The sequence below is a fragment of the Schistocerca piceifrons genome, chromosome 4, assembly GCF_021461385.2.
Source record: "Schistocerca piceifrons isolate TAMUIC-IGC-003096 chromosome 4, iqSchPice1.1, whole genome shotgun sequence".
In the NCBI taxonomy this organism is placed as follows: domain Eukaryota; kingdom Metazoa; phylum Arthropoda; class Insecta; order Orthoptera; family Acrididae; genus Schistocerca; species Schistocerca piceifrons.
The window spans coordinates 20,086,757-20,101,614 of record NC_060141.1 but is presented as its reverse complement, the minus strand read 5'-3'; the positions used below and the strand labels follow the sequence as shown (position 1 = coordinate 20,101,614).

At 40.4% G+C, this 14,858-nt stretch overlaps 1 protein-coding gene across 2 annotated transcripts in view; it reads left to right on the top strand.

The window, feature by feature from the left end:
• The window catches only part of LOC124795199 (BRCA1-associated RING domain protein 1-like), a 202,600-nt gene that overhangs the window by 98,686 nt on the left and 89,056 nt on the right, over positions 1 to 14,858 (top strand). For both annotated transcript variants that reach the window (XM_047259106.1, XM_047259105.1), the window contains exon 4: positions 9,339 to 9,419. In XM_047259106.1, coding sequence (XP_047115062.1) covers positions 9,339 to 9,419 — 81 coding nt within the window. The remainder of the gene's footprint in view (positions 1 to 9,338; positions 9,420 to 14,858) is intronic.

Genomic DNA, 14,858 nt, shown 5'->3' with positions numbered 1-14,858 from the left:
CAAACAATTGAACACAAACGTGATTCACCAAAAGTAATTGAACTCAAACGTTATTCACCAAAAGTGAATGTTTTTTGTGCTGTTTCGCAAAGCATGGTTTATGGACCCTACTTTTTTTGAGGAAGAAACCGTAACGGGACAATCATATCTTGCAATGCTATGGAACTGATCATTCCCACAGCTGTACTCTGACAATTTCATCTGTCAGTAAGATGGAGCACCACTGCACTGGCAGAACAACGTGCACAGTTTCCTCAATGCCAGCGTACCTCAACGTTGAATAGGGCGTACAGGACCACGAGACCAGGCTGTACACTCTTGGCCTCCTAGGTCCCCTGACTTAACACCATGTGATTTCTTCCTGTGTGGATATTTAAACGATGTGTTTACATTTCTCCCTTACCTCATGACATTGATGAACTAAAAACCAGAATATCAGCTGCTGTAGCTTCAGTGACAGTATACACCTTATGCTCAGTTTGGGATGAATTCGGCTATCGGCTAGATGTTGTCCGTGCAACCAATGGAGGACATATTGAACATTTATGAGGAATTTGTATAAACTTCTGTCTTTTCTGAGTAATTTAGTATTCTATTTGTTGGTGTTGAGCTCTTCTTCCTAGTAAATAATTGTATTTAAAATTGTGTAATTCTTTTTGGGATACCCTGTACTGTAATTATCTGATTAAAGCTTAATCAGCTGAACAATTTTTGATCCCGAGAATGAGGAGGTCGCACCAGTCCACAGGGCTTTTCGTTAATTTGCAGACTAAATGTGCGTTATCACTGTTTAAACATTCACACTGTTTTGCGAAAATATGTTCTTGCGAATTGAGAAAGGCTGTTTCACATCAAATTGCTTCTTGTTTATATCATAGTCAGAGCTTGACAAGATTTAACAGTGTTGCAGAAACTGACAACTCACTTTAAATGTTCATAAATGTGAAATTATGCATTTCACGAAACGAAAAAGCATGGATCCTAAAACTACAGTATTTATAAGTCACAGTTGGAATCTGTCAGCTCTTACAAATATTGGAGTGTAACAATTTATAAGAGTGTGAAATGGAATAATCACACAGTCTCAGTCAGAGGTAAAGCAATAAAGCAAGTGGCAGACTGCAGTTCAATGGTAGAATGCTTGGGAAGTGCTTAAGTGATGACTCTAGGAATGTCCTGCAACCATTTTGAGATCATGAAGACAGGACGAGATTGATCACAGTGTGCACAGAGATGTTTAAGTAGCCAGTCTTCCTGCTCTCCATACCTGAGTGGAATGGGATAAAGCCCTAATAAATGGTACAATGCTACCTACCCTCTGCCATGCACTTCGTTGTGGTTTGTAGATACACTTGTGGCCAAAGCCAAAAGAATTCAGATTGACTCATACCCAACAACAGGTGAAAAAGTATCTCCATTATCAGGTCCAGATTTGTATGAATATTCTTTTCCACGTAATCTAGCTTTGTACCTCATGCTGCTATTTGATTTGCATTTTATTTTGTAAATCCACTTACAACTGACAGCCTGGCTATCTGGAGGTAGATCCACTAAAACCCAGGGTATTATTTCATTCTTCATTGCTTTGTACCATTTCTCAGAGTCTGTGGATGCTGTTGCCTCTTTGAAAATGTGTGATTTACAAGTGACTACGCTGCATAGGCCACATAATATAGTAAAGGAACTGGAGGGCAAAGTTCACCATGTTTTTTAAGAGTTAGTCCCAGTTGAGCAACAATCACAGTAGCACCATTGCAATTCAGCCCTATTTTCAATGAGTTGCTGAACATCCCCAGCATTTGTCGATGTATTCATATGTAATGTTGTTGAACTTTAGTTCTGTAGGGTGCCCTGTGGCATTTTTGGACAAGTTTTACAGGATTAGCCCACCATTACTGTTTTTCTTGGTTTTGTTTTGAAATTTTGATCAAAGCAGTTTGAGAGTGCAAATCACTTGGTTCCAGACTTCATCGTTGCTTGAGTGATGTTTCCTTTCCGATGAGTTTCTCATAGGGTCCTTTGACCTTACCTACCTCTTTACTTCCTGGATCCCTACTCATAACTGTTGATGCCACTTCCGTATACACCAACATCCTGCATGCCTGTGCTCTTGCCGCTATTGAACACTACCTCTCCCAGTGGCCTTCAAGACACCAAACCCACTATCTCATTCCTCATACATCCTACTATTTTGTAAGACACAGCTACTACTCCTTTCAAGGGAAGGTATACAAACAAATCCATGGCACAGACAAGTGCACCTGCATCACATACTCATGTGCCAACCTGTTTCTGGATGTTCTAGAAGAAATCTTTATAGCCTCCCAAAAACCAAACTCTTGGTGTCCTTAAGGTTTATTGACAATATCATCATGATCTAGATCCAGGGCCAGGACACCCTATCCTTATTCCTTCACAATCTCAACACCTCTCCCGTCCACTTTAGTTGGTCCTCCTCAACCCAGTGTGTCACATTGCAGCATGTTGACCACCTCACCTCAGATGGCTCCATCCACACCTCTGTCCTCATTAAACCTACCATCGACCACCGGCACCTGCATTTTGACAGCTGCCTTCCCTTCCACACCAAAAAATGCCTCCATTCAACCTGATCATCTATGGACGGAGTATCTGCACTGATGAGAGCACCCTTGCTCAGTATGCTGAAGGTTTCACAAAGGTCTTCATAGACAGATATTATTCTCCAGAACTAGTCCGCACACATGTTTCTTGTGCCATATCTCCACAAACCTCAAACAGGGTACTTATAATGTATTCTCCATTGTACAAGGTGCCCATTGTCCATTTACGACTACATTAAACTTGACTGATCAAATTCCTTCCGTGATAGTGAATTATCTTCTATCTGGACAGGAACTTTGAGCTTCCCTAGTGGTTTAAACATTGAATGCCATTCCTTTGTTGGGAACTGTGTTTTGATGTAGCACTATCAGCAAGCCATTACTATTACAATTGGTAGCAAAAGTTTTCTAACTTCTGCACGTAAAACAATCTATTGTTGCACTCAGCTTTATAATGACCTTATGTGTGGGTAGTAGCATTCAACATTCTTCTTGTTTTCAGTGCTTTTGCTTGAATTGCTTTGAGAACATTGACTTTTAATCTCTTTGTGATTAACCTTAACAGCAGCAAATGTAATTATCGTTTTTTCAGTCAGTGACAACACTGCTCTTCTTTCAGTAACTTTGCTGTTAAATTATCAAAAGACTGCCTAGTTTCATCTCACAAGTCCCAAACTGAAACAAATGAACCACACTTCACTGGCAGGCCACTTAAAACTTCTGAAATCTTGCTTGCATCTCCCACTGGTTCACCAACATGGGGAAAGACAGTGCTAATGCTTCAATTTTACTAATATGTTGCAAAATGGCACCACAGTGTGACGTGTCGTAATTAAATCAACAAAAGAATCAATTTTTGAAAATACATGCATTATATATTTTATAATTAAATAAGTTTTGTTTCTGCGTAACCATATTTGTTGCCGTTCACTGTTAGTGAATTCCGTGAAGCCCATTCCACATACTATTTGTTGTAGCAGTCGACATAAGTTTGTTGCTGGTTGGATTCCATATCGTACGGAATAAAAAGCATTACTTTTGCATTAAGCTCATCCCACAAATTTTTTTAGTCGGTGCCTTCAGCTGGTCTGACTGTACTTCTGCTAACAATATCCTGCAATTTCTTAGCACGAAAGATAATTTTCGTGTGATATTTCCATAATTGAAAATTACCTACATCAAATTTCTGCTTGCTGGTAAACTTCATTTAATCCATATTTCATCTTTTTTCACTATACTGATCAAAAGTCTTTGATCTAATTGAACTTAATTCAGAGATTGGTTTGATGTGAAAATATTTTTTTGGGCCTGTACCAGTTCGACAGACTTTAATCAAGTTATAACAGCTGATGAAGTAAATAGTTTTATTTCTTAATTTAATGGACACTTATTCAGAAGACACAAAGCAATTGCAATTAACAATGGTGATACTAAAAGTTTAAGCAATGGAATAAAAGACCATGGGTCATCAAGAAATGCCAAAGATAAAATACAAAAAAATACTTCAGACAGTTGGACAGCTGGTGGCCCGCAGGCTGCATTTGGTCCACGATTGATTTCAAACTGACGTGCTGGAGAAATTCCAGGTGAACACAAAATGAATGCACCCTCAGAGGCATGTGTATTGAGGCACAATTTGCTTGTATGACGTGATGGGAAAGGAGTGCCATTCATATTGGTGCGTTACTCCCTAAACATTAACATCACAGATGCTAGTTTTGAGTTTATGTGCAAGTAGCAGTGCTTTTACATGACGAGGCGGCCTATGAGCTGAAGTATGTATTTGATTCGCGCCTGCGGGTCACCAAAGGTTGCCCATGTCTACACTAAAACCTTATTTGCATGTACACAGACTTTTAAAGAAAACCAGCTCCCAGCTAAACTACACTACACAACACAACAGCTTTTACTAATGAAGAAATAGTGGCTTTTAATTTTGTTAATGATAAATAAAGAGGTGGATGCCATTATCCATCTGACAGTGATGTGGCGAATGGATTGGCCTCACCACATTTATGTTGATAGGTGATGGAGTCATTTTATGAGAGATTCCCGTAATTTTTTCATCTAATGTGTCTTTATATAAATTATTCTGTACAATATTTTTCACAATGTTTTTCATTCTGTGGGGTCTGCTTGCTTCTTTTGTGTTTCATATGTGTATTATTTGTTGTATTGTATTCTGGTAAATGTAGGGTTTCATTGGGAAGATTATGAGAGAGAGTTTCTGTGAAGGTCCTTACCGCTGTTGTCTTGGTGATACTGCATGGCATATGGATGTTAGGTGTCAAATATAGGTTCTGTGCTGTGATTTGGAACTTGTAATTTACTGTAGATATTTCAAATCCTTGCTTGTATCTGTACCTAGATTAGATCAGATTAGATTCTACTATGAAATCCATTATCTCAGTCGTACCATAAATGATAAGTATTAATATAGTATTTTTTAGTGTTGTATATTTATTTTGTAATTTTCTTTTATTTTGCTTGTTTATTGTAGACTTTAATTGAAACTATTGCAACATTTAACCGCATACTGTAATTTGACCAATAACAAAAGTTTATTCATATGATTCTGTACAGCTTCGCCTTTGTATTCTTGCCCCCCTTTTCGAAAAAGTCCCAAATTCACATTTCTGTACACCTAACAGGAAAAGGGAGAGAAGGAAATGTAGTAGGTGAATATGGATTGGATCTAAGACATGAAAGAGGAAGCCGCCTGGTAGAATTTTGCACAGAGCACAACTTAATCATAGCTAACACTTGGTTTAAGAATCATGATAGAAGGTTGTATACATGGAAGAACCCTGGAGATACTAAAAGGTATCAGATAGATTATATAATGGTAAGACAGAGATTTAGGAACCAGGTTTTAAACTGTAAGACATTTCCAGGGGCAGATGTGGACTCTGACCACAATCTATTGGTTATGACCTGTAGATTAAAACTGAAGAAACTGCAAAAAGGTGGGAATTTAAGGAGATGGGACCTGGATAAACTGAAAGAACCAGAGGTTGTACAGAGTTTCGGGAGAGCATAAGGGAACAATTGACAGGAATGGGGGAAAAAAATACAGTAGAAGAAGAATGGGTAGCTTTGAGGGATGAAGTAGTGAAGGCAGCAGAGGATCAAGTAAGTAAAAAGACGAGGGCTAGTAGAAATCCTTGGGTAACAAAAGAAATATTGAATTTAATTGATGAAAGGAGAAAATATAAAAATGCAGTAAATGAAGCAGGCAAAGAGGAATACAAACGTCTCAAAAATGAGATCGACAGGAAGTGCAAAATGGCTAAGCAGGGATGGGTAGAGGACAAATGTAAGGATGTAGAGGCCTATCTCACTAGGGGTAAGATAGATACTGCCTACAGGAAAATTAAAGAGACCTTTGGAGATAAGAGAACCACTTGTATGAACATCAAGAGCTCAGATGGAAACCCAGTTCTAAGCAAAGAAGGGAAAGCAGAAAGGTGGAAGGAGTATATAGAGGGTCTATACAAGGGCGATGTACTTGAGGACAATATTATGGAAATGGAAGAGGATGTAGATGAAGATGAAATGGGAGATACGATACTGCGTGAAGAGTTTGACAGAGTACTGAAAGACCTGAGTCGAAACAAGGCCCCCGGAGTAGACAATATTCCATTGGAACTACTGACGGCCTTGGGAGAGCCAGTCCTGACAAAACTCTACCATCTGGTGAGCAAGATGTATGAAACAGGCGAAATACCCTCAGACTTCAAGAAGAATATAATAATTCCAATCCCAAAGAAAGCAGGCGTTGACAGATGTGAGAATTACCGAACAATCAGTTTAATAAGCCACAGCTGCAAAATACTAACACGAATTCTTTACAGACGAATGGAAAAACTAGTAGAAGCCGACCTCGGGGGAGATCAGTTTGGATTCCGTAGAAATATGGGAACACGTGAGGCACTACTGACCTTACGACTTATCTTAGAAGAAAGATTAAGGAAAGGCAAACCTACGTTTCTAGCATTTGTAGACTTAGAGAAAGCTTTTGACAATGTTGACTGGAATACTCCCTTTCAAATTCTAAAGGTGGCAGGGGTGAAATACAGGGAGCGAAAGGCTATTTACAATTTGTACAGAAACCAGATGGCAGTTATAAGAGTCGAGGGACATGAAAGTTAAGCAGTGGTTGGGAAGGGAGTAAGACAGGGTTGTAGCCTCTCCCCGATGTTATTCAATCTGTATATTGAGCAAGCAGTAAAGGAAACAAAAGAAAAATTCGGAGTAGGAATTAAAATCCACGGAGAAGAAATAAAAACTGAGGTTTGCCGATGACATTGTAATTCTGTCAGAGACAGCAAAGGACTTGGAAGAGCAGTTGAATGGAATGGATGGTGTCTTGAAGGGAGGATATAAGATGAACATCAACAAAAGCAAAACGAGGATAATGGAATGTAGTCGAATTAAGTCGGGTGATGTTGAGGGTATTAGATTAGGAAATGAGCCACTTAAAGTAGTAAAGGAGTTTTGCTATTTGGGGAGCAAAATAACTGATGATGGTCGAAGTAGAGAGGATATAAAATGTAGACTGGCAATGGCAAGGAAAGCGTTTCTGAAGAAGAGAAATTTGTTAACATCGAGTATAGATTTAAGTGTCAGGAAGTCGTTTCTGAAAGTATTTGTATGGAGTGTAGCCATGTATGGAAGTGAAACATGGACGGTAAATACTTTGGACAAGAAGAGAATAGAAGTTTTTGAAATGTGGTGCTACAGAAGAATGCTGAAGATTAGATGGGTAGATCACATAACTAATGAGGAGGTACTGAATAGGATTGGGGAGAAGAGGAGTTTGTGGCACAACTTGACCAGAAGAAGGGATCGGTTGGTAGGACATGTTCTGAGGCATCAAGGGATCACCAATTTAGTATTGGAGGGCAGCGTGGAGGGTAAAAATCGTAGGGGGGGACCAAGAGATGAATACACTAAGCAGATTCAGAGGGATGTAGGTTGCAATAAGTACTGGGAGATGAAAAAGCTTGCACAGGATAGAGTAGCATGGAGAGCTGCATCAAACCAGTCTCAGGACTGAAGACCACAACAACAACAACAACAACAACAACAGCTAAGGAAGAAAAGTTTGATTGACAACATCTAATGCAAAGAAATTAGAATGACACATTATAATCACAGGTGCTGAAAAGTTAATTCTAGGGTAGAGATCAAGAAGATGGCCGAGAGTTTATTAAAAGCAGACCTACCTGTGTTGTATAAGTATTCTAAGGAAAGTTCTGTTAGAATTTAAATATTTGAAGAGAAAAGGAGACCACTCACTGAATTACATAAGTGTTGAGTTGCTGACAAGTACACATGGAAAATGAAACGAGAGAGAGAGAGAGAGAGAGAGAGAGAGAGAGAGATCTATATTAGATGGACACACAGTGTAGGGATAGCAGTTTGGCTGGTGGATTGGAAAGGGGTGTGTCTATTTTGGTGGGTAGAGAGAGAAAGAGGTGGGAAGCAGGAGGAGGGGTTGGGGAAAGGTAACTAATGGCTCGGAAGAAGGCAGCAGGTGTGGAGGATAGATATGTGGGAGGGGGAGGCAGGGGCAGGTACAGGCGCAGGTGCAGGTGCCAGGCATGCAATACATAGGCACTGGAGCCGGTGAGGTGGGGCCCACGATGAAGATAGCGTGGATTGTGAAGACACGACAGGACAGAGGAAGGGGAAACTATGGGTAGAGAGTGTGGGGAAAGTGGTTTAGCAGAGATTGAGGCCAGGAGGATTCAGAAGTTAAAGGTGTGTTGCAAGGATAACTGCCATCTACATAGTTCAGAAAAGCAAGATACAGATGACACGGATTGTGAAGCAGCCATTCAACTCAAGTATGTTTTGGTCAGCTGTTCGCTGGGGGTGGTCAATTCGGTTTTTGGTCCCAGTTTGATGGTGGCCATTCTTTTTGGTGAACAGCTCTTTGGTGGCATGCCCACATAAAATGCTGTACACAAATTGCTGCAGCTGGTATGTGGCATGCCTGCTTTCACAGGTGCCCCTGCCCCTGGTGGCTTAAAGTAGTACTGTAACAAGACTGGAGTAGGATATGCTGGGTAGATATTTTGGGCAGGTCTTGCACCTGGTCTTCCTCCATGATAAGAGCACACCGTGGCAAGGTGTGAGAGCGGGAGTGGCACAGGGATGGGTCAGGATGTCATGTAGTGTTGGTGGGTGTTGGAATGCCACTTTAGGATGGGTTTGGAAAGATTGTGGGCTGGATGTCCCTTATTTCCATGTATGATGCTAGATAAGGCCCTTACAAGAATGTGTTTCAGTTGGTCCAGTCAGAACTTCCAGAGAAATCCTTATGTGCAGTGACAAGGGGGTTGAAATATTTAAATGTTGAGCACCAGAAAGCAATAAGGTGGCATAACAGCCAGATGTGCTGTTAGGGAAAATGCTTTGTGATTTGGTGTACCATGTTGCATTATTACTCGTTACTTTAGAAGAGACAAATGAAGCAGCAAGGTTATAGATGCATTTACACCTAGGGATCTTGCGCCTAGTGCCCGAGTTTGCCTCACATGTAAGAAAAAGCGTGCATGCAGGTATATACCTCTTTCTCGGCATACATGATGACAAACACACGTTTGTGTGTTTGTTATCATTTATTTCCAGTACAGTTTTTGCTTCCAAGAATGCTCCATCATTTAGGATTTATCAGTAGTTGTTGACTTACAAGCATACAAACAGCTTCAACAAGAAATGTAGTTTAGCATGTATGTTTTACTACAGGGAGACGCTGCTCGAGTGAAATCACTTTTGGATGAAGGCGCCAATCCAAACACAAAGGATTTTGCAGGTTGGACACCACTAGTAAGTGAAAACACTACATTTTATTCAACTGAAAAAACATTTTAGGACTTTATTGCATACTCTGTAACATGATATGATTCATAATATGCTGCTAGTATTTTACCTCTATATGTAAAAGGAAATGTCCTGACTGATTCACTGACTCATCATCGCCCTGCCCAAATGGCTAAGGACAATAACTTGAAATGTGGAGAGAGTGCTGACCCTATAGTGTAGGTATCACATAAGAAGGGATTTTTAGAAATTCCCTACCATAAGTTGGTGAAATAGACCATGTAACATTCTTGTAAATATGTCACTATTAAGGTAGTTTTGACTCTAGAACTACAAAAATTGGTATTTGGATTCTTGATCAGAATTGATGGGTACGTGTTTCAGCATTGTTGTAGATTTAACTAAAGCCTAAGACACAGTTCATAGAGCAAAACTCTGGGAAGCTCTAAAAGATTTAGATATGGATGACTATCTTTTACAGATTATTATTGAAATGTACAGAGATAATAAGGTATGGATTAAAAGAGGGACAAAATTATCAGCACCTATTAATGTCACAAAAGGGCTGAGACAAGATTGCAGTATGTCGGCCATCTTGTTCAGTGTATATGTATTAAGTGGCTCTCAGGAGGTGGCTGTGGAGAAATGGGAATTATTATTAATGATGTAGAGCTCTTTTCATTAAGTTTTGCTGATGATTGAGCTGTTCTAGCAAAAGATGAATTCGATCTTGAGTTCACGATATGGCGTTTATATCAGGAGTATGATAAATGAGGACTGCAAATGAGTCTGACAGAAACCGAATATCTGGTAGCGAATAGTGACACTAAATTTGAAGTACACATCAGTGACAGAGCAATTATGAAACAGATACTAGAAAAAATTAAATATCTATGGACATACATCGACAAAAATGGCCCGGGTACTATGTAAATAAAATTTAGTATACAAAAAAGCAGAAAAGTAATAGGGTGTATGAATTCTTTTTGGTGGGACAAGAACATCTCTAATAATAATAAGAAAAGAGTGGGTAGGGTAGTGGTTGAATCTGTTCTATTCTATGGGGCAGTGCGAACTGAAAAGAATAATAACAGCCGTGGAAACGGATTATTTATGAAAGAGTGCCAAAATATCAAGAATCGAAAAGAAAACTAATGATGGAAGTGAGAGCTCGAATGAAGGCAGATGAAACACTGATAGTCAGAATTGAAAGAAAGTCTATGGACATCTGTTGAGAGTGCCAGATCATTGATGGCCAAAAATATATTTGAATGGAAACAAACTGGCAGACGTAAATGCAGGAAACCATGACATTCTTGGAATGACCACACCAATGGAATAATGGAGCATCGCGAGGCTTGGTGGAAGATAACAGGAATACAACAAACTGTTGTTATTAATTGATACCTGTATTAATTAATCCCATAATAATAATAATAATAATAATAATAATAATAATATCAATATAATAGAGGGAAACATTCCACGTGGGAAAAATTATATATAAAAACAAAGATGAGGTGACTTACCGAACGAAAGCGCAAACAAACACAAACATACACACAAAATTCAAGCTTTCGCAACAAACTGTTGCCTCATCAGGAAATAGGGAAGGAGAGGGGAAGACGAAAGGAAGTGGGTTTTAAGGGAGAGGGTAAGGAGTCATTCCAATCCCGGGAGCGGAAAGACTTACCTTAGGGGGAAAAAAAGACACCAACCACTTCCTTGAACGCCTGGAATCCTTACCCAATCTGTTACCCCCGGAAACCATCCTTGTAACCATTGATGCCACGTCCTTATACACAAATATTCCGCACGTCCAGGGCCTCGCTGCGATGGAGCATTTCCTTTCACGCCGATCACCTGCCACCCTACCTAAAACCTCTTTCCTCATTACCTTAGCCAGCTTCATCCTGACCCACAACTTCTTCACTTTTGAAGGCCAGACATACCAACAATTAAAGGGAACAGCCATGGGTGCCAGGATGGCCCCCTCCTACGCCAACCTATTCATGGGTCGCTTAGAGGAAGCCTTCTTGGTTACCCAAGTCTGCCAACCCAAAGTGTGGTACAGATTTATTGATGACATCTTCATGATCTGGACTCACAGTGAAGAAGAACTCCAGAATTTCCTCTCCAACCTCAACTCCTTTGGTTCCATCAGGTTCACCTGGTCCTACTCCAAATCCCATGCCACTTTCCTTGACGTTGACCTCCACCTGTCCAATGGCCAACTTCACACGTCCGTCCACATCAAACCCACCAACAAGCAACAGTACCTCCATTATGACAGCTGCCACCCATTCCACATCAAACGGTCCCTTCCCTACAGCCTAGGTCTTCGTGGCAAACGAATCTGCTCCAGTCCGGAATCCCTGAATCATTACACCAACAACCTGACAACAGCTTTCGCATCCCGCAACTACCCTCCCGACCTGGTACAGAAGCAAATAACCAGAGCCATTTCCTCATCCCCTCAAACCCAGAATCCCCCACAGAAGAACCACAAAAGTGCCCCACTTGTGACAGGATACTTTCCCGGACTGGACCAGACTCTGAATGTGGCTCTCCAGCAGGGATACGACATCCTCAAATCCTGCCCTGAAATGAGATCCATCCTTCATGAAATCCTCCCCACTCCGCCAAGAGTGTCTTTCCGCCGCCCACCTAACCTTCGTAACCTGTTAGTTCATCCCTATGAAATCCCCAAACCACCTTCCCTACCCTCTGGCTCCTATCCTTGTAACCGCCCCCGATGCAAAACCTGTCCCATGCACCCTCCCACCAGCACCTACTCCAGTCCTGTAACTCGGAAGGTGTACACGATCAAAGGCAGAGCCACGTGTGAAAGCACCCACGTGATTTACCAACTGATCTGCCTACACTGTGATGCATTCTATGTGGGAATGACCAGCAACAAACTGTCCATTCGCATGAATGGACACAGGCAGACAGTGTTTGTTGGTAATGAGGATCACCCTGTGGCTAAACATGCCTTGGTGCACAGCCAGCACATCTTGGCACAGTGTTACACCGTCCGGGTTATCTGGATACTTCCCACCAACACCAACCTATCCGAACTCCGGAGATGGGAACTTGCCCTTCAGTATATCCTCTCTTCTCGTCATCCGCCAGGCCTCAGTCTGCGCTAATTTCAAGTTGCCGCCACTCATACCTCACCTGTCTTTCAACAACTTCTTTGCCTCTACACTTCTGCCTCGACTGACATCTCTGCCCAAACTCTTTGTCTTTTAAATATGTCTGCTTGTGTCTGTATGTGTGGATGGATATGTGCGTGAGTGCGAGTGTATACCTGTCCTTTTTTCCCCCTAAGGTAAGTCTTTCCGCTCCCGGGATTGGAATGACTCCTTACCCTCTCCCTAAAAACCCACTTCCTTTTGTCTTCCCCTCTCCTTCCCTCTCTCCTGATGAGGCAACAGTTTGTTGCGAAAGCTTGAATTTTGTGTGTATGTTTGTGTTTGTTTGTGTGTCTATCGACCTGCCAGCGCTTTCGTTCGGTAAGTCACCTCATCTTTGTTTTTATATATAATAATAATAATAATAATAATAAGTACATTCAGAAAAGACCATGCTGGCCTTAGCTATTGGGAAAAGTTTAGAAGCATTGCAGTTTGTGAACTAAATTGAAGAAAATTGTTTAACAGTCAACATGACAAATCGGCTTTATCAGAATTGCACAGAAAAAGAAACTTGTCTTTAATGCATTAATTTTTCAGTAGCCTAATATGTTTATAAAGTTATTTTTGTTGTAATTATTGTGCAGTTGCGAGTGAAGCAGTGGGTGCTAAGCTAGTAAATGATAATTTACCAAAAATTTATAAAAACATTGTTACTAAAGTTTCTGTATTTGTTATGCTCTAGTTGCCTTCATTACATAACATTTTCAGTGAAAATTTGTCAAACTTTCAAAAGTACTAAAAATAAATTAATTACTTAGGAACAACCATACCTTAGCTTTCTGAGTGACATGTTGTTGTACCACCAGAAAATTTTCCTCTAGGAAAACACAGTTCCTTTGTGTTCATACTTGATGATGGAACCCCAGGGCACTTCACTTTGGATGTACGCTAATTTTTGAACATCTTGTGAAGACAGTGGGAGGGCCATAGAGGATCCAGTGCATTGGCCTGTGTAATCTCGTGCTAAACTGGATTTTGCTTATGGCGACACTTTCAGCAGCAAACCAGTAATGCTGGTGCAGTTTTTCAACAGGACCCAGGCATAACTAAATAAATGGTTTTGTCAGTTTTTTCTGTCATCTTCACATGTGAATTTCTCAAGTCTGATATCTTTGTCTTTGATTTGCATACTTCACAACCAGACGTGTTGCATTACGAAGATATTTCATACAAATATTTGCAGTTTTTTCCTTAACCTATTGGCATAAGGTGTGAGGGGGAATGAACATACGACATAGCCCACACATGGGCTTTATTGAGATATTATGATTCTAGCAGGCATCAGATTCATTTGATGCCTGCTGTCATACATTCTTGATAGAGATTCCAATGCTGGAGCAGTACTCGTAGATTTGGTTACACTATAACCTTAGGTGTAAATTCCTTTGTAGATGCTCCATATTTCCGAACGATCCTGCCAACAAACATGTCTTCCGTTCACCTTCCCTACTACAGATTTGACATGTCTGCCCTCTTCTTTATAGTTGTACTCATAAACAATTAAACAAAATGATTGGATGTGGAAGTTAATCACCGATCTTGTAGTCAGGTACTATCAGGTTCTTTCTCTTTGTTATTTGTGTTATCTGGCAATTGTTTGTGTTTAAAGACGTTATCTGTTTAGTGAATGAAGTGGCTGGGCCACCTTTGGAGACGTGGCCAGTGTTCATCCTGTAGTGTTGTTTCATGTAACTCAGCAACAATGCTTATTGCAAGATATGTTCATAGGACCATTTTGTCTTGTCTTTGTTTAGGAATTTCTTCTTGACTCCCCCTCTCCACACCCCCTCATGCCACTCCCCAAAGTACCATTCATAAACAGTTCCCACACAGACTTTGCACCATTGTTTTGTGTTCTTAGTGGTGTTCTTCAGTCTTGTGAAATTGTTCAGTTTGCCTGTTGGAAATGATTTCATTTCTAATAGTGTCTCTTAAAGCCTAAAGTCTCTTAGGACCGTAACTCCACTTTCCATTATTTTTTAGAAAGATTCAGGATCATGTTTCGCAAGTGGTATTCTGCTAACAAAGCAAACACTGTAATTTGTAACTCACATAAGTAGCAGCACAGGTTTCTGATGTAAGCAGAGATGTGTCTGTGAAACAGTGTAGCTGGGAGTTAACACCACTCTGCCTGCTGTTGTTTTGAGTTCTTGCAATTTGTTGTGGATCTTTGATCTTTTAACTGTTGAAGTAATAGGACTTCATTTGTTTCATTGTTTGAATTGTGTTCACTGTGATTCAACAT